The sequence below is a fragment of the Caenorhabditis remanei genome, chromosome I (assembly GCF_010183535.1).
Source record: "Caenorhabditis remanei strain PX506 chromosome I, whole genome shotgun sequence".
Taxonomy (NCBI): domain Eukaryota; kingdom Metazoa; phylum Nematoda; class Chromadorea; order Rhabditida; family Rhabditidae; genus Caenorhabditis; species Caenorhabditis remanei.
In genome coordinates, this window is record NC_071328.1 from 422,715 (window position 1) to 445,594 (window position 22,880).

The 22,880-nt window shown below is 36.1% G+C and overlaps 1 protein-coding gene across 1 annotated transcript; it reads right to left on the reverse strand.

The window, feature by feature from the left end:
* Positions 1-1,145: 1,145 nt before the first annotated feature.
* Positions 1,146-17,282, reverse strand: GCK72_000060 (uncharacterized protein; the record flags this gene model as incomplete). The annotated part of the gene is made up of 15 exons (XM_053722245.1): positions 1,146-1,467; positions 2,052-2,246; positions 6,303-6,833; positions 7,315-7,397; positions 7,450-7,562; positions 8,695-8,787; positions 8,918-9,012; positions 10,134-10,571; positions 12,310-12,704; positions 13,076-13,178; positions 13,654-13,795; positions 14,773-14,938; positions 15,437-15,616; positions 16,304-16,420; positions 17,127-17,282. 15 exons carry the CDS (start codon positions 17,280-17,282, stop codon positions 1,146-1,148), a joined length of 3,129 nt encoding a protein of 1,042 aa, XP_053590890.1.
* Positions 17,283-22,880: the final 5,598 nt, after the last annotated feature.

The window sequence follows — 22,880 nt, forward strand, 5'->3', positions numbered from 1 at the left end:
GTGTTGTAATCATACAGTATTACATTCTCACTATAAATATCTGTCTAAAAAATAGAAAAATAGAAAGAGACAAAGGAGTTCACCAGAAATTTCAGAGAGAGAGAGAGGAAAATTATTAGAAAAATGAGAAAAATTAAATTAAAAGAATCAAACTATGCGGGGGGGGGGGGGGGGGGGTGGAGCCGATTTTCGTGGAGATGCAAGTGCGCTCTATTGATAAATATATGTTTTTGGGCTGAAAAATTCATGAAATTGACTGATTTTCAGACTAAAATTCTCATTTTGCGCCTATTTTCAAAGAAAGAAAACGTTAAAAACCCAATTTTTGAGTAAAAATGAGAAATTGTTTGCCTTTTCAGCTTGATTATCGACAGAGCGCACGATTTTCGTAGATGCAACTGCGCTCTATCGATAAATCAGTGTTTCTGGGCTGAAAAAGACTGAATTTCAGGCTAAAACTCTTTCTCATTCAGAGCTGAAAATGACTGATTTTTGTCAATTTCCAGAAAAATGGAACTAAAAGGAACCATTTTCAGCTCGCTTATCAGTAGAGCGCACTTCCATCATTTGTAGCAATGAAAATATGAAGGGAATATTCAAAAAATGCGGGAAAATTATAGAAATTTGTGGGGAAAAAAAGAGAAAATCGTACATGAAAATGGGTGAAAAACCGGGGCAAAAAAACTAGAAATCAGAAAGAGAAATGTGTACTAGAAGGGGGTAGAAGAGAGAGAGAGAGAAAATGATAGAAAGACGCAATTGGAAGAGGAAAAAATAGAGAATTATTAGAAAATTTGGAAAAAAATAAGGGGGAATTAGCTAAAAATCGGTAAAAATTGGGGAAATTTGAGGCAAAATCGGTGAAAAATTTAAAAAATTTGGACTTTTCTTTTGTCTGTGTGTCCTGGTGTCCAGATGTCCTCAATAGATTCTGGACATTTGGACACACTGACAGACATCTAGAAGTGGGAAAAAAACCACTATTCAGACTATATTTTAGCCAAAACTCGAAAAATCTTATTTTCAGTCATTTTTCAGCGATTTTCAGTTAAATTTCCACGTTTTTCAGTGAAAAATGCTCAAAATTTCACAAAAATTGAATTTTCAGCCATTTTTCTGATTTTCAGCCTCCTAATCTCCCGCTCTTAAAACACAAATTCAGCACACTGCAACCACCGATCCACTTTCTCCATCGGCAACGTATTCAAGAATGAGAATTTCGATCCGTTATTATACATATTCTGAATATTCAATGGCGACGTCTGCGACATGGTCGTCGTGGAAGATTCTGGAGACTCAGAAGACGTCGCGTTTGGTGACGACGATGACGTGGCACATTCTGGAACGTCTCCGTTTTCTGACGACGTCTTCTCGTCGGATTCTCGGATGAGGTCGTGGCTAGAAGCGGTTCGACGGAGGCAACGAAGCCAAGGCGTCGATTTTTCGTGGTGACATGAGGAGCGGTCTCTGAAATTATATATATAGTCTGAAAATTAGCTGAAATTTCAAAATTTTGGAAAAATTTTAAGCATTTTCAATTGAAAATCGCTGAATAAAGGCTGAAAATTATTTTTTCTAGTTTTTCGAGTCTTGGCTGAAATATAGTCTGAAAATCGACATTTCTGACTATATATAACTTCTGAAAATTGGCTGAACACAGACAGACATCTGGCAGTAGTGAATTGTGACAAAAAACCCAAAAAGTTCAAAATTTTTTGAAAAAAACTCGATTTTCAGTCAATATTCAGAACTTATATATAGTGAGAAATGTCGATTTTCAAACAATTTTTCAGCAATTTTAGACTGAAAATGCTCAAAAATTTTCAAAATTTTGGAATTTCAGCCAATGTTTAGAAGTATAGTCAGAAATGCCGCTTTTCAGACTATTTTTCAGTCCAAATTCAAAAAATTGAACAAAAACAAGGAAAAAAACTCATTTTCAGCCATTTTCAGTTGAAAATGCTCAAAATCTCAAATTTTTCAGTCATTTTTCCGATTTGCAGCCTCCTCTCTAGAACTCTGAAATTCCTTTTTCTTTTCAAGAAACTCACTCATAATCCCTCGGCGGCGTTCCATACCACAAATCCATATCAGTCCATTTCCGAATCATCGTCTGAGTGCTCAGAGAGGAATAGAGAATTCGATTCCGAATGGATTCCGAACTGTCATCAGGCGATTGAAGTGTCTGATCGAGAAGTGTCATTTCGGGAATCGGGCGGAGTGGAAGGGAGGCAACGTCCGTCGATCTGGAAGATAAATGAGATATTGAAGACGTTGTGACTCTAAAGGAGCTGAAAAATTCTTGGCTGAAAGCGGCTAGAATTGTAAAGAATGGGATGATAGAGGTTCTGAAAATAAGCAAAATTTAAGACATTCATTTCTAAATCGCCGTTTGGAAACCGAGACGTTTCGAAACCATCGAAATTTCGACACTAAACATGACAAAAATCACATTAAAAAAAAAAAGACTCATTTTCAAACGGAAATCAATGACCATTGTCAATCTGGCGCGCCGAACGGCGAGTTTTCCAGGTAACTTTCCAGCTAAATTTCGGTTTTTTAGAACAGTTTTCAGTTTAGTGGACACCAGGACGCGCATACGCACAGACAGAGAAACACAAAACTTCTGGCAATATGTCGTAGTGTCTGTTTGTCCTGGCTATCTCATTCTGAAGGAGAAATTAATGGAAATGATTTTCAGCAAAAAATTAATTGTTTTAGGCTGAAAAATAGATGAAAATCCTCCAACAACACTAAGCTACAGTATCCTTTGAAAAAGACATGTCAAAATCTTTAATTTTCGTCGAAATTTTCAATGATATGATTTCCGTCTTCAAAATTTTCAGATTTAGTTTTAACCTCTATCATCTCATTCTAAAAGAGAGACAGAGCGATTCTCAGCAAAAAATGATTTTTTAAGGCTGAAAACTAGCTGGAAATTGTCATTTTTCGAATTTTTGAGCTGAAAATGACTGCTTTTTGTTGCTTTTTCATAAAAACCTATTAATCCACGGTTTTCGAAACTACAGCTAGAAACGCCAAACGCCAAAATTTAATCAAAACCGCCGGATTTTGGCTTGAAACGTCAAAATGATTATTTTTGCTCATTTTCATCTAAAAATGACAGATTTTTTTCGAATTTTTAGCTCAGACAACGCAGAAAAATATCATTTTTCGATTTTTTCTGCTAGATTTTTGCCTAAAAAACTTTTAAAAAGTGCCTGTGAATACGCGACCGAGCTCGAACAAACCAAATTAATTGGTTTCTTGCAGACTAGTGTTCTCGATCAATAATACAGTATCCCCATTTTATACAGCACCTAACAGCTATTATACGTTTTCGTACCCTCGAATTTCGTCACGTTATTCATCAAAATTGTGACAGGTGTCCCAACTTGGTACATGTTTTTATTTATAAATGTGAAGATGACGGTTTGCGTATTCTTTTTTTTCTTTGCCGCGATCTGTGTACTTATTGCTCTCCTTGACACCTGTCACTTATCTTGATGGGAAATCTAATAGATGATGACAAATAGGCCACGCCCCCATGCCCATATAACGCTAGGTAGATAGAATACAGTCAGTTCTCCCTCACACTCGCGTTTTGTGCGCTTGTTTTCTTTCTTGATTCCTTGAATAATTTTTTTAAATTTCGTACGCATTAGATATGCGTTTAACACATCTAGGAACATGGGTTTCTCCAATGTGATGTTCAGGACGGTTCTTCGGAATTATCCTGTTCTCTAACCGTGAGTGCCTGTGGCTAAATTCACTTGTGTAGTTCGGTATGAAGTAGATATTCAATCAATAATTTACATCTAGGAACATGGGTTTCTCCAATGTGATGTTCAGGACGGTTCTTCGGAATTATCCTGTTCTCTAACCGTGAGTGCCTGTGACTAAATTCACTTGTGTAGTTCGGTATGAAGTAGATATTCAATCAATAATTTACATTTTGAAACATGGGTTTCTCCAATGTGATGTTCAGGACGGTTCTTCGGAATTATCCTGTTCTCTAACCGTGAGTGCCTGTGGCTAAATTCACTTGTGTAGTTCGGTATGAAGTAGATATTCAATCAATAATTTACATTTTGAAACATGGGTTTCTCCAATGTGATGTTCAGGACGGTTCTTCGGAATTATCCTGTTCTCTAACCGTGAGTGCCTGTGACTAAATTCACTTGTGTAGTTCGGTATGAAGTAGATATTCAATCAATAATTTACATTTTGAAACATGGGTTTCTCCAATGTGATGTTCAGGACGGTTCTTCGGAATTATCCTGTTCTCTAACCGTGAGTGCCTGTGGCTAAATTCACTTGTGTAGTTCGGTATGAAGTAGATATTCAATCAATAATTTACATTTTGAAACATGGGTTTCTCCAATGTGATGTTCAGGACGGTTCTTCGGAATTATCCTGTTCTCTAACCGTGAGTGCCTGTGGCTAAATTCACTTGTGTAGTTCGGTATGAAGTAGATATTCAATCAATAATTTACATTTTGAAACATGGGTTTCTCCAATGTGATGTTCAGGACGGTTCTTCGGAATTATCCTGTTCTCTAACCGTGAGTGCCTGTGGCTAAATTCACTTGTGTAGTTCGGTATGAAGTAGATATTCAATCAATAATTTACATTTTGAAACATGGGTTTCTCCAATGTGATGTTCAGGACGGTTCTTCGGAATTATCCTGTTCTCTAACCGTGAGTGCCTGTGGCTAAATTCACTTGTGTAGTTCGGTATGAAGTATATATTCAATCAATAATTTACATTTTGAAACATGGGTTTCTCCAATGTGATGTTCAGGACGGTTCTTCGGAATTATCCTGTTCTCTAACCGTGAGTGCCTGTGGCTAAATTCACTTGTGTAGTTCGGTATGAAGTATATATTCAATCAATAATTTACATTTTGAAACATGGGTTTCTCCAATGTGATGTTCAGGACGGTTCTTCGGAATTATCCTGTTCTCTAACCGTGAGTGCCTGTGACTAAATTCACTTGTGTAGTTCGGTATGAAGTAGATATTCAATCAATAATTTACATTTTGAAACATGGGTTTCTCCAATGTGATGTTCAGGACGGTTCTTCGGAATTATCCTGTTCTCTAACCGTGAGTGCCTGTGGCTAAATTCACTTGTGTAGTTCGGTATGAAGTAGATATTCAATCAATAATTTACATCTAGGAACATGGGTTTCTCCAATGTGATGTTCAGGACGGTTCTTCGGAATTATCCTGTTCTCTAACCGTGAGTGCCTGTGGCTAAATTCACTTGTGTAGTTCGGTATGAAGTAGATATTCAATCAATAATTTACATCTAGGAACATGGGTTTCTAAGTTTTCAACTGAGGTCGATAAGATGGAAAAATAATAATTCAAATCTACAGTACTTTAAAGGCGCATAGCGACTTTCTTCTGCGGGTCTTGACAGGAAATAGCTTTTTTAAAATACTTTTTTTCAACAAATTTATCATTTACAAAATAATAAAATTGTTGCCGGATTGCCGAAAAAAAGTTGCCGAAATTCGGCAACATCAAATTGTTGCCGAAATATGAGTTGCCGAATTCGGCAACGGCAACTCGGCAACTAAAACTTCGGCAATTTCGGCAATCGGCAACTTGTTGCCGCACAGCCCTGGTCCCTCACGTGGTGGGGGTGTATATTCAAATGGTGGGGGGTTATATTCAAATGGTGGGGGCCTATATTCAAACAATGAGAATTCGAAATCGGGTTTGAAAAAACACTTCGCTGCTAAATATGCTTCAAAGCCCTATTTGGACGTCATAACAGAAATTATCTCAAATTTTTGTCAAAATTTCTAGTGTAAAAATAGACGCGACCTCTACAAAGCGGAATTGTAATTAAAAAGTCGGTAAAATATGAAGAAATAGTCCAAAAATAGGCAAATAGTCGAAAAAATCCCGAAAAATTAATAATTTCGAAAATATTGATCAGCCTAAACAAACAACTGATAGAGCCCCCCACACCTCCCTTTAAAGGATAAACACTGATATGCTCCCCCACCACTCTGATCAAGCGTTTGTGGGGGGGTTTTCCAACATTTATGCCAGGGGGGGGGGGGGGGGTTTAACGAAGTTTTCCGGGGGGTTATAACAGAATCATCCCCCGTTCGCTCGCCAGATTTACAATTTTCAACGATTTTTGTCCCAAAATGAGTCATTTTCAGTCTCATTTAAATGATTTTTGTCATGTTTAGTGGTGATTTAGGGATAAATTTCTCAAATTTAAATTAAATTTTGCTAATTTTTTCAAACAAAAATTTGAATTTTCCAGTTTTCCCTACCTCTTCTCCTGACTCTGCTGCCCTCCAACACCTTGCTGACTGTTCCCTTGTCGTCCCCCTCCATTACTTCCTCCATTTCCACTGGCTCCTGCTCCAGAAGTCGTCCTTCTCCCCATTCCATCGCCTCCATCCTCATCATCCTCGTCCCGTTTCTTTCCCTTCTCATCAAATTTACATTTCGTCGTCGACAACATCGTCAGACGTCGTCCATCATCATCGTCCGACGCGTCAGAAGACGAGCACGACGTGCTTCGTTTCGACCGGACGATAAATCTCTGATGCGGATCGTATCTTCTCAGAATATCGGGGGATACTATCGCTTGGCGTGGCCGAATGGATCTGACGGCGCTATAAGTGTTCGGTGTGCATTGAACAAATGCTCCAGATGATGTCGTTGATACTCCAGAAGCACCAGAAGACGTCAGTGGCTTCGTCACGAATGGAGTCGTGAGCAACGAGGCCGCGGAGCTTTTCGTCGCATGGATTGAGTGATGTCGACTTGGCAAATGCACCAAACCAGTGGACGCCGATCTGGAACCAAAATTAACAAAATTAGATGGGCGGTCCAGAACGAAAGCAATAAAACTCTCATTTTCAGTCATTTTTCCAGCGATTTTCAATTGAAAATGCTCAAAAATTTTTCGAAAAACTTGATGTTGCAGTCAATTTCAGAAGTTATATATAGTCAGAAATGCCGATTTTCAGATTATTTTCCAGCTTAAATTAGAAACAATTGAACAAAAACTAGGAAAAAAAACTTATTTGGAGTCATTTTTCAGCGATTTTCAGAGAAAAATGCTTTAAAATTTTCGAAAAATTCACAATTTCAGCCAATTTTTTAGAAGTTATAGTTAGAAATGTCGATTTTCAGCCAATTTTCAGCTCAAATTTAAAAAATTGAATTTAAAAAAAAAACAATTTTCACTTAAAAATGCTCAACATTTTACGAAAAATTTGAATTTTCAGCCAATTTTCAGAAGTTATATATAATAATGGGCGTGGCTTATCCTACCGATTCGCACGTCCGCCACGATCGTCAAGGGTGCGGAGATGTCGACTCGATGTCGATTGGAACACTTCACTGCCGTCTTCAGTCTGAAATGAAAGAGATTTTGGAAACGTGCTCCATTGAGAATCCACTACTAACCTCCTCACAAATTCCGAGTAAATGTGGTGATGAGGAGAGTTTACGCATTCCGCTGTTCGTCACACTCGCTGAGCTCACTTTCAGACGAGACATCGATGAGATTGTTGACATTGCTGGAAAAATTGGATTTTTTGTGAAAATCTTTTCGAGCAGTTTTTGAAGAAAACGTTTTCTTAAATGTCTGAATTTTTGAATTTTTTTTGTTGAAAATACCGAATTTCAATTCCGGTGATATTAAGTGATTTGGACGACCTAAGTTTCAGTTTGTCCGAATCTAGGCCAACCGTATTTGGAAAAAGGGAACATGGGGCTTCAGAATTGTCGAAATTCCACGAAGAAATTTAATTAAAATTTAATTCAATATCAGCTTGTCCACAAGGACTCTACGATTGTATTCTGTCAGTAGAGCGCATTTATCTCTTTTCTGAGTGAGGGACACCTTTTTGGTCAGAAAAGCCAAAATTTCAGCCGAAAATAAGATTTCGTGGAATTTCGACAATTCTGAAGCGCCATGTTTCCTGTTTCCAAATACGGTTGGCCTAGATTCGGACAAACTGAAACTTCGGCCGTCCAAATCACTTAATATCACCGGAATTGAATGATTATTCGGTATTTTCAGAACAAAATTTCAAAAAGTTGACCTAAACCTAGCTATTGAAAACCTAGGCCACCGGAATGACTCAGAGATGACATAGAATCGCATCGGAAAGACACTTTACAAAGTCTTGGTCAACGACGCCACCTGGATCCGCCACTCAAATCAGCTTCGCCGACGTGATGATCCAATTAAGGATGTTCCACTGGGCACGTTGGACCTCATGGATTTTATGCGAAGTTCAACTACACGCCCGGACAACTTCACCAACGCACCGCCCAAAGTGAAAACTCCTGTCAAACCGAGGACACCATCGCCGCAACCACTTCGTAAATCGACTCGAAATGTAAAATCCCCATCAAAATTTATTGTCAAACCATTTTTGAAATCTTACCGTTTGTTAAGTTCACTCTTTCCCAGTAGTTAAGCTTTTTCTAGGTTCTCCCGTTTTTGTTTTATATTGTATTCAACTTAAAAGGGGAGGTGTTACATTCTAGGCTCGCATGCATAAGTATTTAGGCATGCGAGCCTAGAATGTAACATTCATAAATCCTCAAAAACTAAAAAATGGCCGAAATTCGAAGTTTCCCGACTGGGATTTTTGAAATTTAGTGGGAAATTCGACCATTGCCTAGAATCTCTTCTCCTACCTGGCGACGTTCTTCCACTACTCGATGCGGGTGGCGACGGCGATCGACTACTCCGGACGCTCTCCGGGCTGGCCGCACGTCCACGAGCTCCGCCTGTAATTAAAAATGTACAAATTACAGTAAAGAGGTGCTGGAAATCCTAAAAACTGTGATTTTAGTGGGAAAAATGGGTTTCTGGGAAGAAAATTAGTATAAATGCAATTAATTATAATTAGATAATTACCCAATCGATTCAAATCAAGCAACTCTTGAACTGCTTGTGGACTGACACGATCCCGTTGGATTCCGGAGAACATTGAGACGGATGGAGACGAATTTCTGGAAATGTGCAAATGGAATGTTAGAGATTTTCAGAAGAGATAGAAATGAGGGATAGTGGAAGGAGTGGTGGGGACATCTGAAACACAAAACTGGACATTTAAAGTTGATAGAATAGAAGAAAATTATAGAAAAATGGATTCATGACATCAAAAATCGCTTAAAGGAGACTATTTATTGCAGATTTCGTCATTTCGCCTGAAAAATTTGGGCATAGCTTCCGCGTCAAACTGGCAAATGTGCTCTACTGATAATTCTATGTTAATTTAGTCATTTTCTAAGAAAAATGACAGAATTAGCATTAGATTGTCAGTAGAGCGCATTTACTAGGTTTCTTGACAGCAAATTTTCGATGACAAATCAAAAATTGGTCATTTTCCAACCAGAAAGTTCGATTTTGCATAAAAATTCTATCAAAAGTTGAGTTTTTAACGACTTTTGAAAAAAATGTTGCGAAAAATAGGTTCAAAATGAGCAAAAAATGAGAATTTCAGTCAGAAAAATATGAGTTTTTAACATTTTTAACAAAAAAAAAACTCATTTTTCACTAAATCTCAGTAAAAAATCATGGTTTTTTTGATTTAAAAAACCCCAAAATTTTATCATTTTAAACCTGAAAACCCCCAATTTTTCCCCTTAATATCGGTATTAGCTCGACACAGTTCTTACAACTGCGCTCCACCGAAATTCCCCTTAAAAATGTCTCTTTTTCTCTGATTCTCTCAATTTCAAACATAATTTTCTTGGGTTTCGGTAGAGCGCGGTTGTAAGAAGTGTGCAGTGCTAATATCAAAATTTTGAGATTTTTCTCTAATTTTCACCAAAAAACACTCATTTTTCTTATTTTTTCACTAAATCTCAGCAAAAAATCATGCTTATCTGATAACAATCTGAAATGTTTATCATTTTATGCCTAAAAACTTGAAAATTCTACTATTTTAAGCCTAAAAACCCTAAATTTATATCACATTAAACCGAAAAAGTGATAATTTTTTAAATAAAAACACGCCCGAAAACTTGGTCATTTTAAGCCTAAAAACACCAAAATGTTTATCATTTTTAACCTAAAAACCCCCAATTTTTATCACTTTTGAACCTAAAAACCCAAAATTTCCCCGAACCTTCTAAGCAATCGTTTCGCCGATGCGGATCTCAACAACGAATGATGTGCATGCAAACAACTATCACTCGATTTTCTCAACGCGTATTCCTCTCCACTCAACGAGTCATCCACAATATCATTCAAAACACTCCGTCGTATTTCTGTCGTCGTTCTCTTCTGAATATCCGTCTCACTTCCCCCATCTCGCTCGTCAATCGGCGACAGAACGTCATCGAATCGACTCGATGCGATGATCGATGTGGGCGTGGTCGGCGTCTGTGACGTCGTCGCGGCTCCAGATGAATTGGGAATGAAGAATGTGGTCGGACGGATGGCGTCGCCGACGTCCAACGACTTCAGACTCACGGCTTCTTCGGAATTCTGTCGTGACATTTGTGCACTACAACATCGACTCGCACTTCGTGGTGATGACACAAAATCGTGCAGTGGGAAGAATCTACAAGACATGAATACAGGGATAGGGATAGATTGGGATGCGGGGAAAAGGGGGCGGAGTCTTGAAACTCCGCCCCCGAAGGGACAACGACATTTTTTGGTGATTTTTGGTCTGTAGGTGTGTCTGTGTGTCTGGATGTCCAAAAACTAAGTAGAAAGACATCCGGACATCCAGCCGCACAGATAAAAGCAGACACCGCCCACTTGAAGGGGTGGCGACACTAAAATTGAGATTTTGGGTCTGTATGTGTGTCTATGCGTCTGTATGTCCAAATATTCGAGACCTGACTTCCTAAACATAAATCGGTATATCCGAATGTCCAATACCGACTGTAAGGAGATCTGGACACGCAGACACACAGATAGATGCCGATTCTCAGAGCTGGCGGGTGTTCGAATGATAAGGGGGCGGAGTCTCTTTTGGAAGACTCCGCCCCCGAAGGGACAACGACATTCTTTTCGATAGATTAAAAAAGAAAATTGGTGATTTTTTGTCTGTAGGTGTGTCTGTGTGTCTGGATGTCCTCAATTTGGAAGCTTATCGAGATCTATGTGTCCGGATGTCTGTCTGAATGTCTGTATGTCCGGAACCTAAGGAATAAGACACCCGGACTTCCTGACACACAGATATACACGACTTTCGAGATCTGTGTGTCCGGATGTCCTAATTTCTAAGCTTTTCCTGTTTGTCTGTATGCCTCGGATGTCCAAAATCGACTGTTGTGACATCTGGACATCCGGACTTGACTCCGCCCACATCAAAGGGCGGCGACACTAAAAATATAGATTTTTGGTCTGTCTGTGTGTCTGGATGTCCAAAAAGTCATTTTTTGGTTAAAAATCCTAAATTTTGTTCAATTTTCATCAAATAAGTTAAAATTTAGACGAAATTCACATTTTTTGACCCAAAACTTCGAATTTTCACATCATTGTCTGTCTATGTGTGTGTTTGTCCAAATGTCCCCCAACTTAAAACAATATATAATCATGCTACATTCAAAAAAAACAGAACATTTACGTGCAAAAATATGTGGGAAGAGAGGGATTTTTGGAAATTTTCAGGGATTTTATCGACTTTTATCGATAAAAACGATCAATTTTAACCAATTTTTGTCGGTATTCCATTAGAGCGCACTTGCAACCGACATCAGTCTCATAGCGAAGAAAGTGCGATCAAATGACAAATTTGTGTGATTTTGACCGATTTTCACAGAATTTTAACATCAGAGCGCACTTGGAACATTCAATACCGTAGAAAGTGCGCTCTGATGACAATTCGCTCGTTTTTTGTCGGTTTTTATTGACTTTTTATCGAAATTCACTCTTAGTGGACATCAGAGCGCACTTGCAACATACAATATGAAAATCATAACAAAGAAAGTGCGCTCTGATGACAATTTGCTCGTTTTTATCGATTTTTATCGAATTCTTATCGAAATTCACTCTTTGTTGTCATTGGAGCGCAATTGCTATCACTAATCTGATAGATTGTGTCGATTTTAGTAGATTTTAAGCTAATTTTCTCGACCAATTTTCCTATGATACTTATGATACTGAGGAGAGTGCGCTCTGATGATAGTTTTCTTGTTTTTGTCGGTTTTCGACTATTTTTGGGCTGTTTTGTCGATTTCAAGCCAACTTTATCGATTTTTTAAACGATTTTCGATCAATTTTATCGACCATTTATAGAATTTAAGCCTATTTTCTCGACATTTTATCGACTTTTTCCCCATACTAACCTACTACTCTGACGACTGGCGGATCTCAAATACGACGACAACTCCTCCTCGCTCTCCTCTTTCAGAATGGAACACGGTCGAGCCCTCCACGAGTTTGATCTACTTCGACACCTCGAATTAACGGCGCCTCTGGAGGACGACGAAGCCCCGCCCCCTTCCTCGATATCTGACATTTCAATATGTTTTGCGAGTAGTTCTCTCGCTTGTTCCTCTCGATATGAGGCTAAAACTCTTTCAGCCAACAAATAATACGTCGCTGTCACCGAATTGTATTCATCGTTTTCCAGATATCGGAGGATGTCTTCTTCTGTCGCAATACCCCCCGCAACCATTTGTTCGATTATTGTCGAGTGGGCGGAGCTTGGCAGATGGTGACGTACTATTAGGGGGATCGCCTGGAATGAATTGATTTTAATGGGTTTTGGGTTGAAAAATTGTGAAAAAAAAACCGAATTCCATCAGTTTTGAAGAAATTTTCGAGAATTTTCTTTTTAAAATTGGCGAAGCTTGACGAAATCGGCGAAAATGGAAATATTGTTTGGTGAAAATTATTGAAAAATTGCAAAAAAAAGGACCAGAATTTCGTCAGTTTTTGATGAAATTTCCAGGAATTTTAGATACTTTTCCTTCGAAAAATGGGCGGAGCTTCACGATTATCAACAGATTTTTCGAGTTTTTGTCAGCTGGTACGTTCAAATCGCTTATTTTATCGATTTTTTCTCTATTTTTATGAATTTAACATTTTCTAGAATTTTCCAATTCCTACCGTAGACAATCCTCGATCTCCTGCCTGTACCCACGAGCTGGAAACAATCTTCTCCAAACTCGCTCGTTTCGATGGTTCACGGACGAGCATCGATTGAATTAAACTGCAAAATTAAGAAGTTATTAGGTCACGCCCATTTTATGCTATTTTGCCGCGCATAATATTTTTTGCAAAAATTCTATGAAAATGGGCGTTTTAAAGCGAAAATTTCCATGAAAACCGATGAAAATAATGAAAAATTACTCAGAAAGTGGGCGGAGCTGAAATCAGGCCACGCCCATTTTTGCAAATTTGCCACACAGCATATTTTTTGGCGGCTTTTTCCAAAAAAAAAGCTGATCCGCTAAAATCATTGCAAGTGCGGCACATTTCCAGCTGCTCCGAAAGTGGGCGGAGCTTAAAGTAGGCCGCCCATTTTAGCAATTTTGCCGCACACCTTTTTTGCCGTTTTTTTTTTCAAGAAATTCAATGCAAATGGACATTTTTTGCAAATGTTCAATGAAACTTCACTGCGGCACAGTTCTAACTGCATCCATGCGGCAAAACTGCTCTAAAAGTGGGCGGAGCTTATCACTTACAGTCTACACTCATCGGATAACACATCAGGAATTGAGTATTTGCAGTCGAGAATCTTCGTCAGAGTCTCCGAATCGTTGGCCTCTTGAAATGGAAGACGTCCGCAGACGAGCATGTAGAGAATCACACCAAGTGACCATACATCTGAAAGGAAATGAGAAAAAGTTATAGAATTTTTTCATTTTTTCGCTTGAAATTCATAATTTGTATTGGAGAATTGGTGACAATGTCAATATTGTGTGATCTAGAGTTGAAAATCACTTTTTGAACAGAAAAATGAGAAAATTGCATAAAAATGAATATTTTCAGTGCAATTTATGAGAAAAATCAAAATTGTCATTGTTAGACCGAATTTCAGCCATTTTGAAAGATATTAAAGTTCTATCCAGCAAAAATCGGGTTTTTTTCGGGGTTTCTCTGAAAAAATAATGAATTCTTCTACCTCGGGAAAATTGCGATTTTCTTAATATTTTGATATGAAATCGCAAATTTCGAACGTTTTTTTTGTGTCATTTCCAGACAAAATAAACCTATTTGAGCTCGTTCTATCGAATTTGAGCAACACTAATAATAAATTTTCTTTTTTTTTTCGATTTTTATTTGCATTTTTTCTAAAGAAAATGTGTTTTTAATCAAAATAATCGCCAAAATTCGAAAAAAAAACGTCCGAAAACAGAAAAATGTATCAAAAACTTGAAACAAATTTTCAGGTTTTTCCTATTAGCACATCAGGCTTCTTACAACCGCGCTCCACCGCAAACGAGAGAGTATCTGCGAGAGACGCAGAGTTTTTTCTAGCGCGAAAAAGATTTTCACAGTTTTTGACCTATTTTCGGTGTTTTACATAACAATTTTCAAAAAAACTTTTGAAAAATAGGGAAAACAAGTCAAAAACTGTGAAAATCTGTGTCGAGAAAAAAAACTCTGCGTCTCTCGTCGATATTCTCTCGTTCGCGGTGGAGCGCAGTTGTAAGAGGGGTGGACTGCTAATATTAAAGTGTAGGAAATGAAGTAATTTTAATGAAACATTTTCATGTTTTTTTGAATGAAATTTGAGGTTTTACCTATTAAAATCCAAATTTTCGCCTGAAAATCATTTAAAACACCTAAAAACGTCTTACCAACAGCCGGAGCATCATAAGAATCGCCAAGAAGAATTTCGGGAGCCGAATAAGCGAGTGATCCACACGAAGTACTCAACTGTTCGCCCGGTTCGTAGCTATTCGAAAATCCGAAATCCGTCAGTTTCACCATTCCCAATTTTTCGAAGAACACAACGTTTTCTGGCTGAAAATTCGAGAAATTTGAGAGTTTTCGTTTATTTTTTATTGAATTTCAGTGAAAAATCATGATTTTCAGATTAAAAAAACCACAAAACTATTCAATTTTCAGCCAAATTTTGTGATTTTTTTGCACATTTGCAACTAGAAAAACTCAATTTTTACTAAATTTGAGAGAAAATTCACAATTTCTTGATGAAAAACCACAAAATTATATTATTTTGCGGCAAATTTTGGGTTTTTTTCTTCACATTTCCAACTAAAAACGCTTATTTTTCACAAGATTTCAGTGAAAAATCATGATTTTCTGATTAAAAACTCAAAATTATTTCATTTTCCGGCAAATTTTGGGTTTCTTTTTCACATTTTCAGCTAAAAACTCTCATTTTTCATTAAATTTTACAAAAATAATATAATTTTCCGGCACATTTTGTACTATTTTGCACATTTTCAACAGAATAAACTCATTTTTCACCGAGTTTCAGTGATTTTCAGTCTTAATTACCTTCAAATCTCTGTGCACAACATGTAACTGATGACAGTAGTCGATAGCTGTCATAATCTGACAGAAATATTGTTGAGCCAGTGATTCGCAGACACCTTTCTCGTGTTTTATGATGAAATCATGGAGATCGTAGTCGCCGAGTTCCAGAATCAAAAAGATCTTCGTTTGGGTGTCCAGCACCTGAAAAATTGTGACTTGAAAATAAAATTTGAACGAAAAATCCAGTTTTAAGCGATTTTGATCTGTTAAAATCGGTTTTTATGACAATAATCGACTAAAATTAATGAAAATCGATTTCTGATCAAATTTACCAAGATTTATGTGTATTTTTCAGCTGTTTTTTAATCAATTTTCTGACTTTTAAGACGACTTTTGAACTATTTTTGAATTTTTGAAAAATAGGTCAAAGGTCGTTTAAGAAGTCCGAAAATTGATTAAAACAGCTAAAAAATACACATAAATCTTGGTAAATTTGTTCAGAAACCGATTTTCATTGATTTTACTCAATAATTGTCACAAAAAACTGATTTTTACAGATTGAAATTGCTGAAAACCAGTGAACAATACCCTATTTTCATATTTTTCGTGATTTTTTAACTACGTTTGCCAATTTTCGACTAATTTTTATTGTTTTTCAGTGATTTTCCTTGTTATCGATTTGTTTTTGCCGATTCTGAATGTCTTTTTGTTGATTTTCAGTAAGTTTAAATGATAATGATTAATTTCTACTATTTATAGTCGATTTTTCAATGTTTTTGCCTCCATTTCAACCGGTTTTTGTTAACTTTCACTCATTTTTCATCAATTTCACACATTTTTTTGTTACATTTGACCAATTCTCTTCAATTTCTCGAGCCTTGCTCTTACCTCATACAATCGAACGATATTTGCGTGTTGAACCAACTTCATACATCTCACTTCTTTCATTATTTGACATGTCGACGCTTCGTCCATTTTCGTCTTATCGATGATTTTGACGGCCACCTGCAAATTTTGAGAAATATTGACAAAAACTGGGCAGGAATGCTTAAAAATTGAATTTCCTCTATTTTGGATAACAAAAAGGCAATTTTTGAGTTTTTAACTGTAAATTCCACCGAATTGCTTTTTTTTTTCAAAATATACAATTCTCGACCCCAAAATTCGTACTTTTTTGAGATAAATTGATTTTCGACTAAATTTGATAAATATATTCAGTTTCAAAAAAAGAAGGAAAACTGAGGAAATATAGAAATATTTGACATGAAAACGATTTTCTGGATATGTAACTGCTTTTTGCTCAAAACATAATAATTTTTTTTTTGAAGGAATGCAGTTACATATCCAGAAAATTGTTTTCATGTCAAATATTTCTATATTTCCTCAATTTTTCTTCATTTTTTGAAACTAAATATGTCAAATTCAGTTTAAAATTAATTTATCTCAAAAAATACGAATAATGGGGTCGAGAATTGTATATTTTACCTGTTTTCTCAATTTTAATCACAATTATCAGTTTTTTCGGATGCTTGAAAATCTAGAAAATCAAGCTTTTCCCCGTTTTTGGATAACAAAAACGCAAATTTTTGAGTTTTTAACTAGGATGATGGCTGTTTTTAAAGTTTTTCAGGACAAAAAATTAATTATTTTTGAGTTTTTTGGCGCATTTTTAATGAATTTTCTCCAAATTGTTTCCTCATAATCCTCATACCATTTCCCCGGTGAAAACATGTCTTGCCAGTTTTACAACTGCAAAATGTCCTTGTCCGATAGTTTTCTCTAAATCGTAGAGTCCAGCGATACGAGTATCACGGATGTGAAGAGACGTTTTACGGCGGAGGGCGCCCGTTTCAGGCCCATTTGACATACTGAAAAATTAAATTTATGGGGAATTTTAGCAGAAAAAATAGGATTTCAGAGCGAAAAATGAAGATAATTGTGTGAAAATCGCGAAAATAACTATTTGTGATATAGAAAAACTCGTTTTTTAAGCATTTCTTCGAATTGAAACAATAAATTTGCGATTTTAAATGTCTAAATTTAAAAAATTAATTTTAAATTGAAAATAGCAGTTTTTCAATCAGAAACATTAAACATCTGGTAATACTGAATATTTTGAACTTTTTCAGAGAGCTAGCAAATGAGTATTTTGGTTTTTTGTTATCGAAAAACTTGTTTTAAAAGTTTTTTAAAATTTGAAATACTAATTCATGATTCTTTCTGTGTAAACTTTTTGAAAAGTGAAAAAAAAGGTTTTCGTGTAAAATTCACAGCTTTTTGACTAATTTTAAAGTGAAAATTGCAGTTTTTCAATGAGAAACACCTAAAGACTAAAAATTTTGACTATAGTTTTTATTTATAAATTTGACAGAAAAAATCAGAAATTCTAATTAACGGGTGACTTGATTTTGAATTGAAAATCCCTGTTTTTCATGAAAAATTGAAATTTTTAAATTTGAGAAAAAAATTCCGAAAATCGAAATTTTTATTTTATTTTTTATTTTAACAAAAACTACTTGAAAACTAGTATTTTACATCAATTATTGGAGGTTTTCGACAAAAATAAAGATTTTCAAAACCTAGAAACATTTTTGTCCAGTTTTATAAAATAGAAAATTTCCAATTAATTGGAAAAGAATAAAATGGAAAAAATAGCGAAAAATACCGATTTTTCTTAAAATATCAATATTTATAGATTTCTCTTCTTTTTCTTTTATTTTTATATTTAGAAAATAGAAATAAATAAAAATTCAGAAGCTGAGAAACCAAAAAAGAAGAAAATCGTTAAAAAAAGGTCTTAATTAAAATAAAAGTTATTAGGCAGAAAAATATATTTCAATTTCTTTTTTTCAAAGTTTTTTTCATTCCAAAAAAAAATCAAATTTAACACAAAAAGTGCCCTCCGAAAGCGTCGGAATTGAGAGAAGTATCACGAAGTCTCTCCTCCATTTCTCTGCGTCTCTTCATTCTACACACTCTCTCGCCCTCTTCTCTCTCCGATTCTCAATAGAGCGCGTTTGCAAGATGACCGGTCTCGCGGGTTTCCACCCGAAAATGTGACTTTTCGGGGGTAAATAAGCGGGTTTTTGGTGGGAAAAATGAAGGGAAAAATAGAGAAATTTGAGAATTTAGTTTTTTGAAATAAATTATTATAAATTTAACAGTGAAAAATCGAAAAAATAGACGACATGAAGAATTTTCGATTTTAGCGATTTTTCGTGGTGAATAAGGGGGTTTTTGGTGGGAAAAATGAAGGGAAAAATAGAGAAATTTGAGAATTAAATTGTTTCGGAACAAAGTAATCAAAAAAAAATAAATAAAATTAAAAAAAAAACTTTCAGAGATATTTAGAAAACTAAAAAAAGAAAAAAAAATACATTTTTCCGATTTTTTGGTTTAAAATTGTATTTTTTGTGTTTAAAAAAATTTGCTAAAATTTCTATAACCCAGTTTTATAGAAAACCCTTTTCACAAAACTATTAAATCATCAAAAACTTAATTTTTCAGTTTAATTTCGAAATATGTGTAGAAAAAATATGGAATTTTCCCATGGATGACACTCAAAACCACTGAAAATTGCTTAAAACGAGAATTTTCAGTCCTAAAAAGTTGAAAAATGCTGAAAGTGTACCTCTGGCCGAGCTTTTTCTATTTTGGGTTTCTAGGCCAGCGAAGTCAGAAAGCTAGAAACCCAAAATAGAAAAAGTTCGGCTATGAGGGCGTGAAAAAGAAAAAAAGAAAAATAAATGTGGAAAATGAGGGCAGATGTATGGGAGGGGAGAGCAAGAGAACATCTGAAGTGGATGGGTCAATGGGGTTGGGAAATACGAAGAAATGAAAAAAAAAGTCAAATTGGAAGAAGAATTTTCATGTACTTTTCCAACAACAAAAAAAGGAAAATTTGTTTTGTTGGATTTTTTTGGTTTTTCAAAGCAAAAGCCTAATATTTTGGTGAAATATTAATCAAAATGCATGAAAGAAGTAACTTTTAACTCAAAATTTCAAATATTTTTCAAAAGCGCCAAAAGTGCGGTGGAGCGCGTTTGCAAAAATCATCGAAAAAATGTTTTTTTTTTGGATTTTTTCAACAAAAATCTCAAAATTTGGGAGAAAAGTTAATCAAAATTTGTGTTGAATCTCAAAAATATCATCTCAAAACTTAAAATTTAGTGCCAAAAATGCGGTGGAGCGCGTTTCCTTTATAACAACTGAATATTGCTGAATTCCAGCTGAAATTGGTCGCCTGATTTTGAAAGTCAGACAGGTTTTCGTAGGAAAAACGGGGAAACATTCTTTTTTTCTGTTTTTGCAAAAAAAATCGATTTTTTAAATAAAAATTGCAGAATAATTTTCACATATGTACACCCACATACACATATATAATTAATTTAAGACCCGAAAAAAAACAATGAACCAACAGAAAAAAGAGAGAATTCTTTCTCTCTCTCTGATTCAATTTAGTTCCCATGAGAGGACGGGAAAAAAGAGAAAAAAGAGGCAAAAAAAATGTCCAAAAAAACAACAAACCACTTGACTCTCTCTCTGAGCACGAAAACTTGTCTCTTTTTCGGGTTGAAGCGTGTTTCCGGTCGTTTTTTTGAATCTTTGGAATCTTTTTACACGAAAAACTGAATAAGATACTTTTGGGTGGGTTGGAAGTGCGCTCCATTGATAATTTGTTGGAAAAATGGGTTGGGAAGGGGTTAGAGTCGAAAATAAAAGTGTTAGTGTCATCTATAAAGAAAACAAAAACTATTGAGAGGGGAGGGGAATTGAACCCGGGATGTCCAGATCGCCGGTCAGACTCCTTACCAGGTGAGCTATGAGAGCAAAAGCTGGGCGCGGAAAGGAAGGTAGTCATAAGCGTGGTGTTTACCACGCGGTCGCCGATAGCTTTATCACAACCCTCCGCGCCGCGCCCACGCTTCTACACGGATAGCTCACCTGGGAAGGAGTCTGGCCAGTAATCTGGACATCGGGGGTTCGATTCCTCACTTCTACAATTCTTTTTTGCTTCTTGTTTTTAGATCAATTTTCCTGTCTAGAAGCGAAAAATTAAGAATAATGTCTGTTTTTCACCCAAATTGGGCCGACTGATGAGAGTTTCAGAGAAAAAGGCGGCAAAAAAAGGGAAATGCTAGAAATTGAGCCGATGCCTCTTGCTCTCTTTCTCTTTTTAATTTGACACTTCGGCTCGTTTTTTCGCTTTTTCTCCCTTTTTCAGTCAGATAGGAAGGAGAATTTCGAGAAAAACAAGAGGATGACAAATTGCTGTATTGCTTTTTGATTGGTGCGGTTAAGAGGATCGAGGAGAGAAAATTGGAATTGAAATGACGTTTTTGAGTAGTGGAAAATTCTATTTTAGAGGGAAAAACACCTAATTTAAGCAAAAATTTGAAACGTTTGTTTCCAAAATTTCCATTTCTCAGTAGAGCGCACTTACACCCTCACTAATGAGCAAATTAGCGTAAAAGCTCAAATTAGCACACCTCGGTATGTCAAGATGATAGAAAAAGAGCAGCAGTACTAAAGAGACTCTAAATCTCAGAATATCATATGTTACATTGAAAAGGAGGCCTGCCGAGTGTGTGTGTGTGTGTGCATATTATAAAAGAAGAAGATATATCAAATGTGTTTTAGTTGGTTGGTTTTCGAGAGAGCAGGGAGTTGTTAAGCCGTGAGAAGACGACGGAAAAAAGAAAAAAAAGAATTTCCTAAATCCGATTTGCTCTCTCTTTCGGCAAAACGGGGATCAGCAAGTCGTGTCCGTCGACACACGAAAAAGCGGAAAAAAAAAGGTGGTGAAGTAACGAAAAAAATCTTAAAATCGAGTTGCAAAAGAAGAAAAAACTTCGAGACGAGGGGCAAAATCGAACCCGGAAAGTTTTGCGCAGCGGTCGGGCTCCTTAACCAGTAGACCGCCGACGACATGGAGAGATCAGACGTTGCAAGGCGTAGATGTTCGCGGTGATCTCGGCGTTCTCGCCGGATTGGAAGGCGCGTCAGAGGTGCGCCAGAACAAAGTTTTTGTCAGAAAAATCCCTAAAACACTATTTAAAAAAACTAAAATGTTAGTCATGAGACATTTGTTTAAAGGGAACAATGGGAACTGCTGATAAGAAAAGACATTTATTTTTTATTGTGTATGTTCTGTTGTCTAAAAAGAAGCAGAACACCATTTTCGAGGCTCTTGGACATCCAGAAATACAGTAAAGTGAATTAATCGCGCCCCCATGCAATTTTCCGCGCGGGAATTTGAAAAATTTCGAGTTGGGAAATGGGATTTACAAATCCTCCCTAGTTAATCTTAATCCTTTATCATCATATATTGTCAGAAGAAAAGAAGATTTGTGATGAAAAACGAGATAAAAATACCTAATTTCTACGAAAACTACATTGAATTCCACTAGTAAATTATGCGTAGATCAAAAAAAAAATTAAGGGCAAACAATAGATCAACTTTAAAAACTTGCTACACCTTTCGCTATTGTCCCACTCTTTCAAATTTATTTTTTTCTGGTAGATCAAATCTAGATCTTCAATTTTGTAATTGACAACTTTTTGATAGCTCCGCCCACTTTTGAGATATGCGCCTTTAAAAGTGAGCAGCGGTGCCGCCAACTTCAAAGGCGCATATCTCAAAAGTGGGCGGAGCTATCAAAAAGTTGTCAACTACAAAAATAAAGATCTAGATTTGATCTACCAGAAAATATAAATTCAACAAAGTGGGACTAAAGGGAAGGCCACGACGATCTTTCAAATAAGAGCTATTTTTCACTTCTAAATTTTTTTTCCTTTAACAAAACTTTTAAGTTGTGAAAAAGAAAAATAAGGCGAATCTATAAATTAGAGAACAAAAATGGTTTGAAAAGGTTTTCCCGTGTCTAAAAACTTTATAAAATCTAACATTTCAAATATTTTTCGAAAACAAGTAAAGTTTCGCACAGCCTTTACATGTTTCAGTAACCTATACCTTAACCAAAACTCTATTCAGTCTATAATTATTTATAGAGAAGAAAATTCTAGAAAATAAAATTTTCGAAATAACAGAAAATGCTTATCGAGTTTAAATTTGGCGGTGGCGAGAAGGTGGGGAACTCCACCACCTTTATCACAACCCTCTGTTCCGTGCCGCTTCTTCCACCTTGACAGCTCAACTGGTAACGAGATAGGCCAGTAGACAACAGGTCAGGGGTTCGATTTCTTTTCTTCACTATTCTTTTTTCTTTTTTTATAGATCATAGTGATGCGTTTCTCACTAGTTCTAGAGCACTTAAAATGCTAAAAAATTTCCGGAAGCGTAAAAAACCGTAAGGACACTTCAAGGTCAAAAAATTTTCAAAACTTTCCATAAAAACGTGATTTTTTTTTTGAAACTTTTTGAAAAATCCCTTTTCAAGTATCCCGTGACACTCTGATTTTTTCTATGACCTTCCGATCCTCAAGATAAGATCTTTCTGGGTAT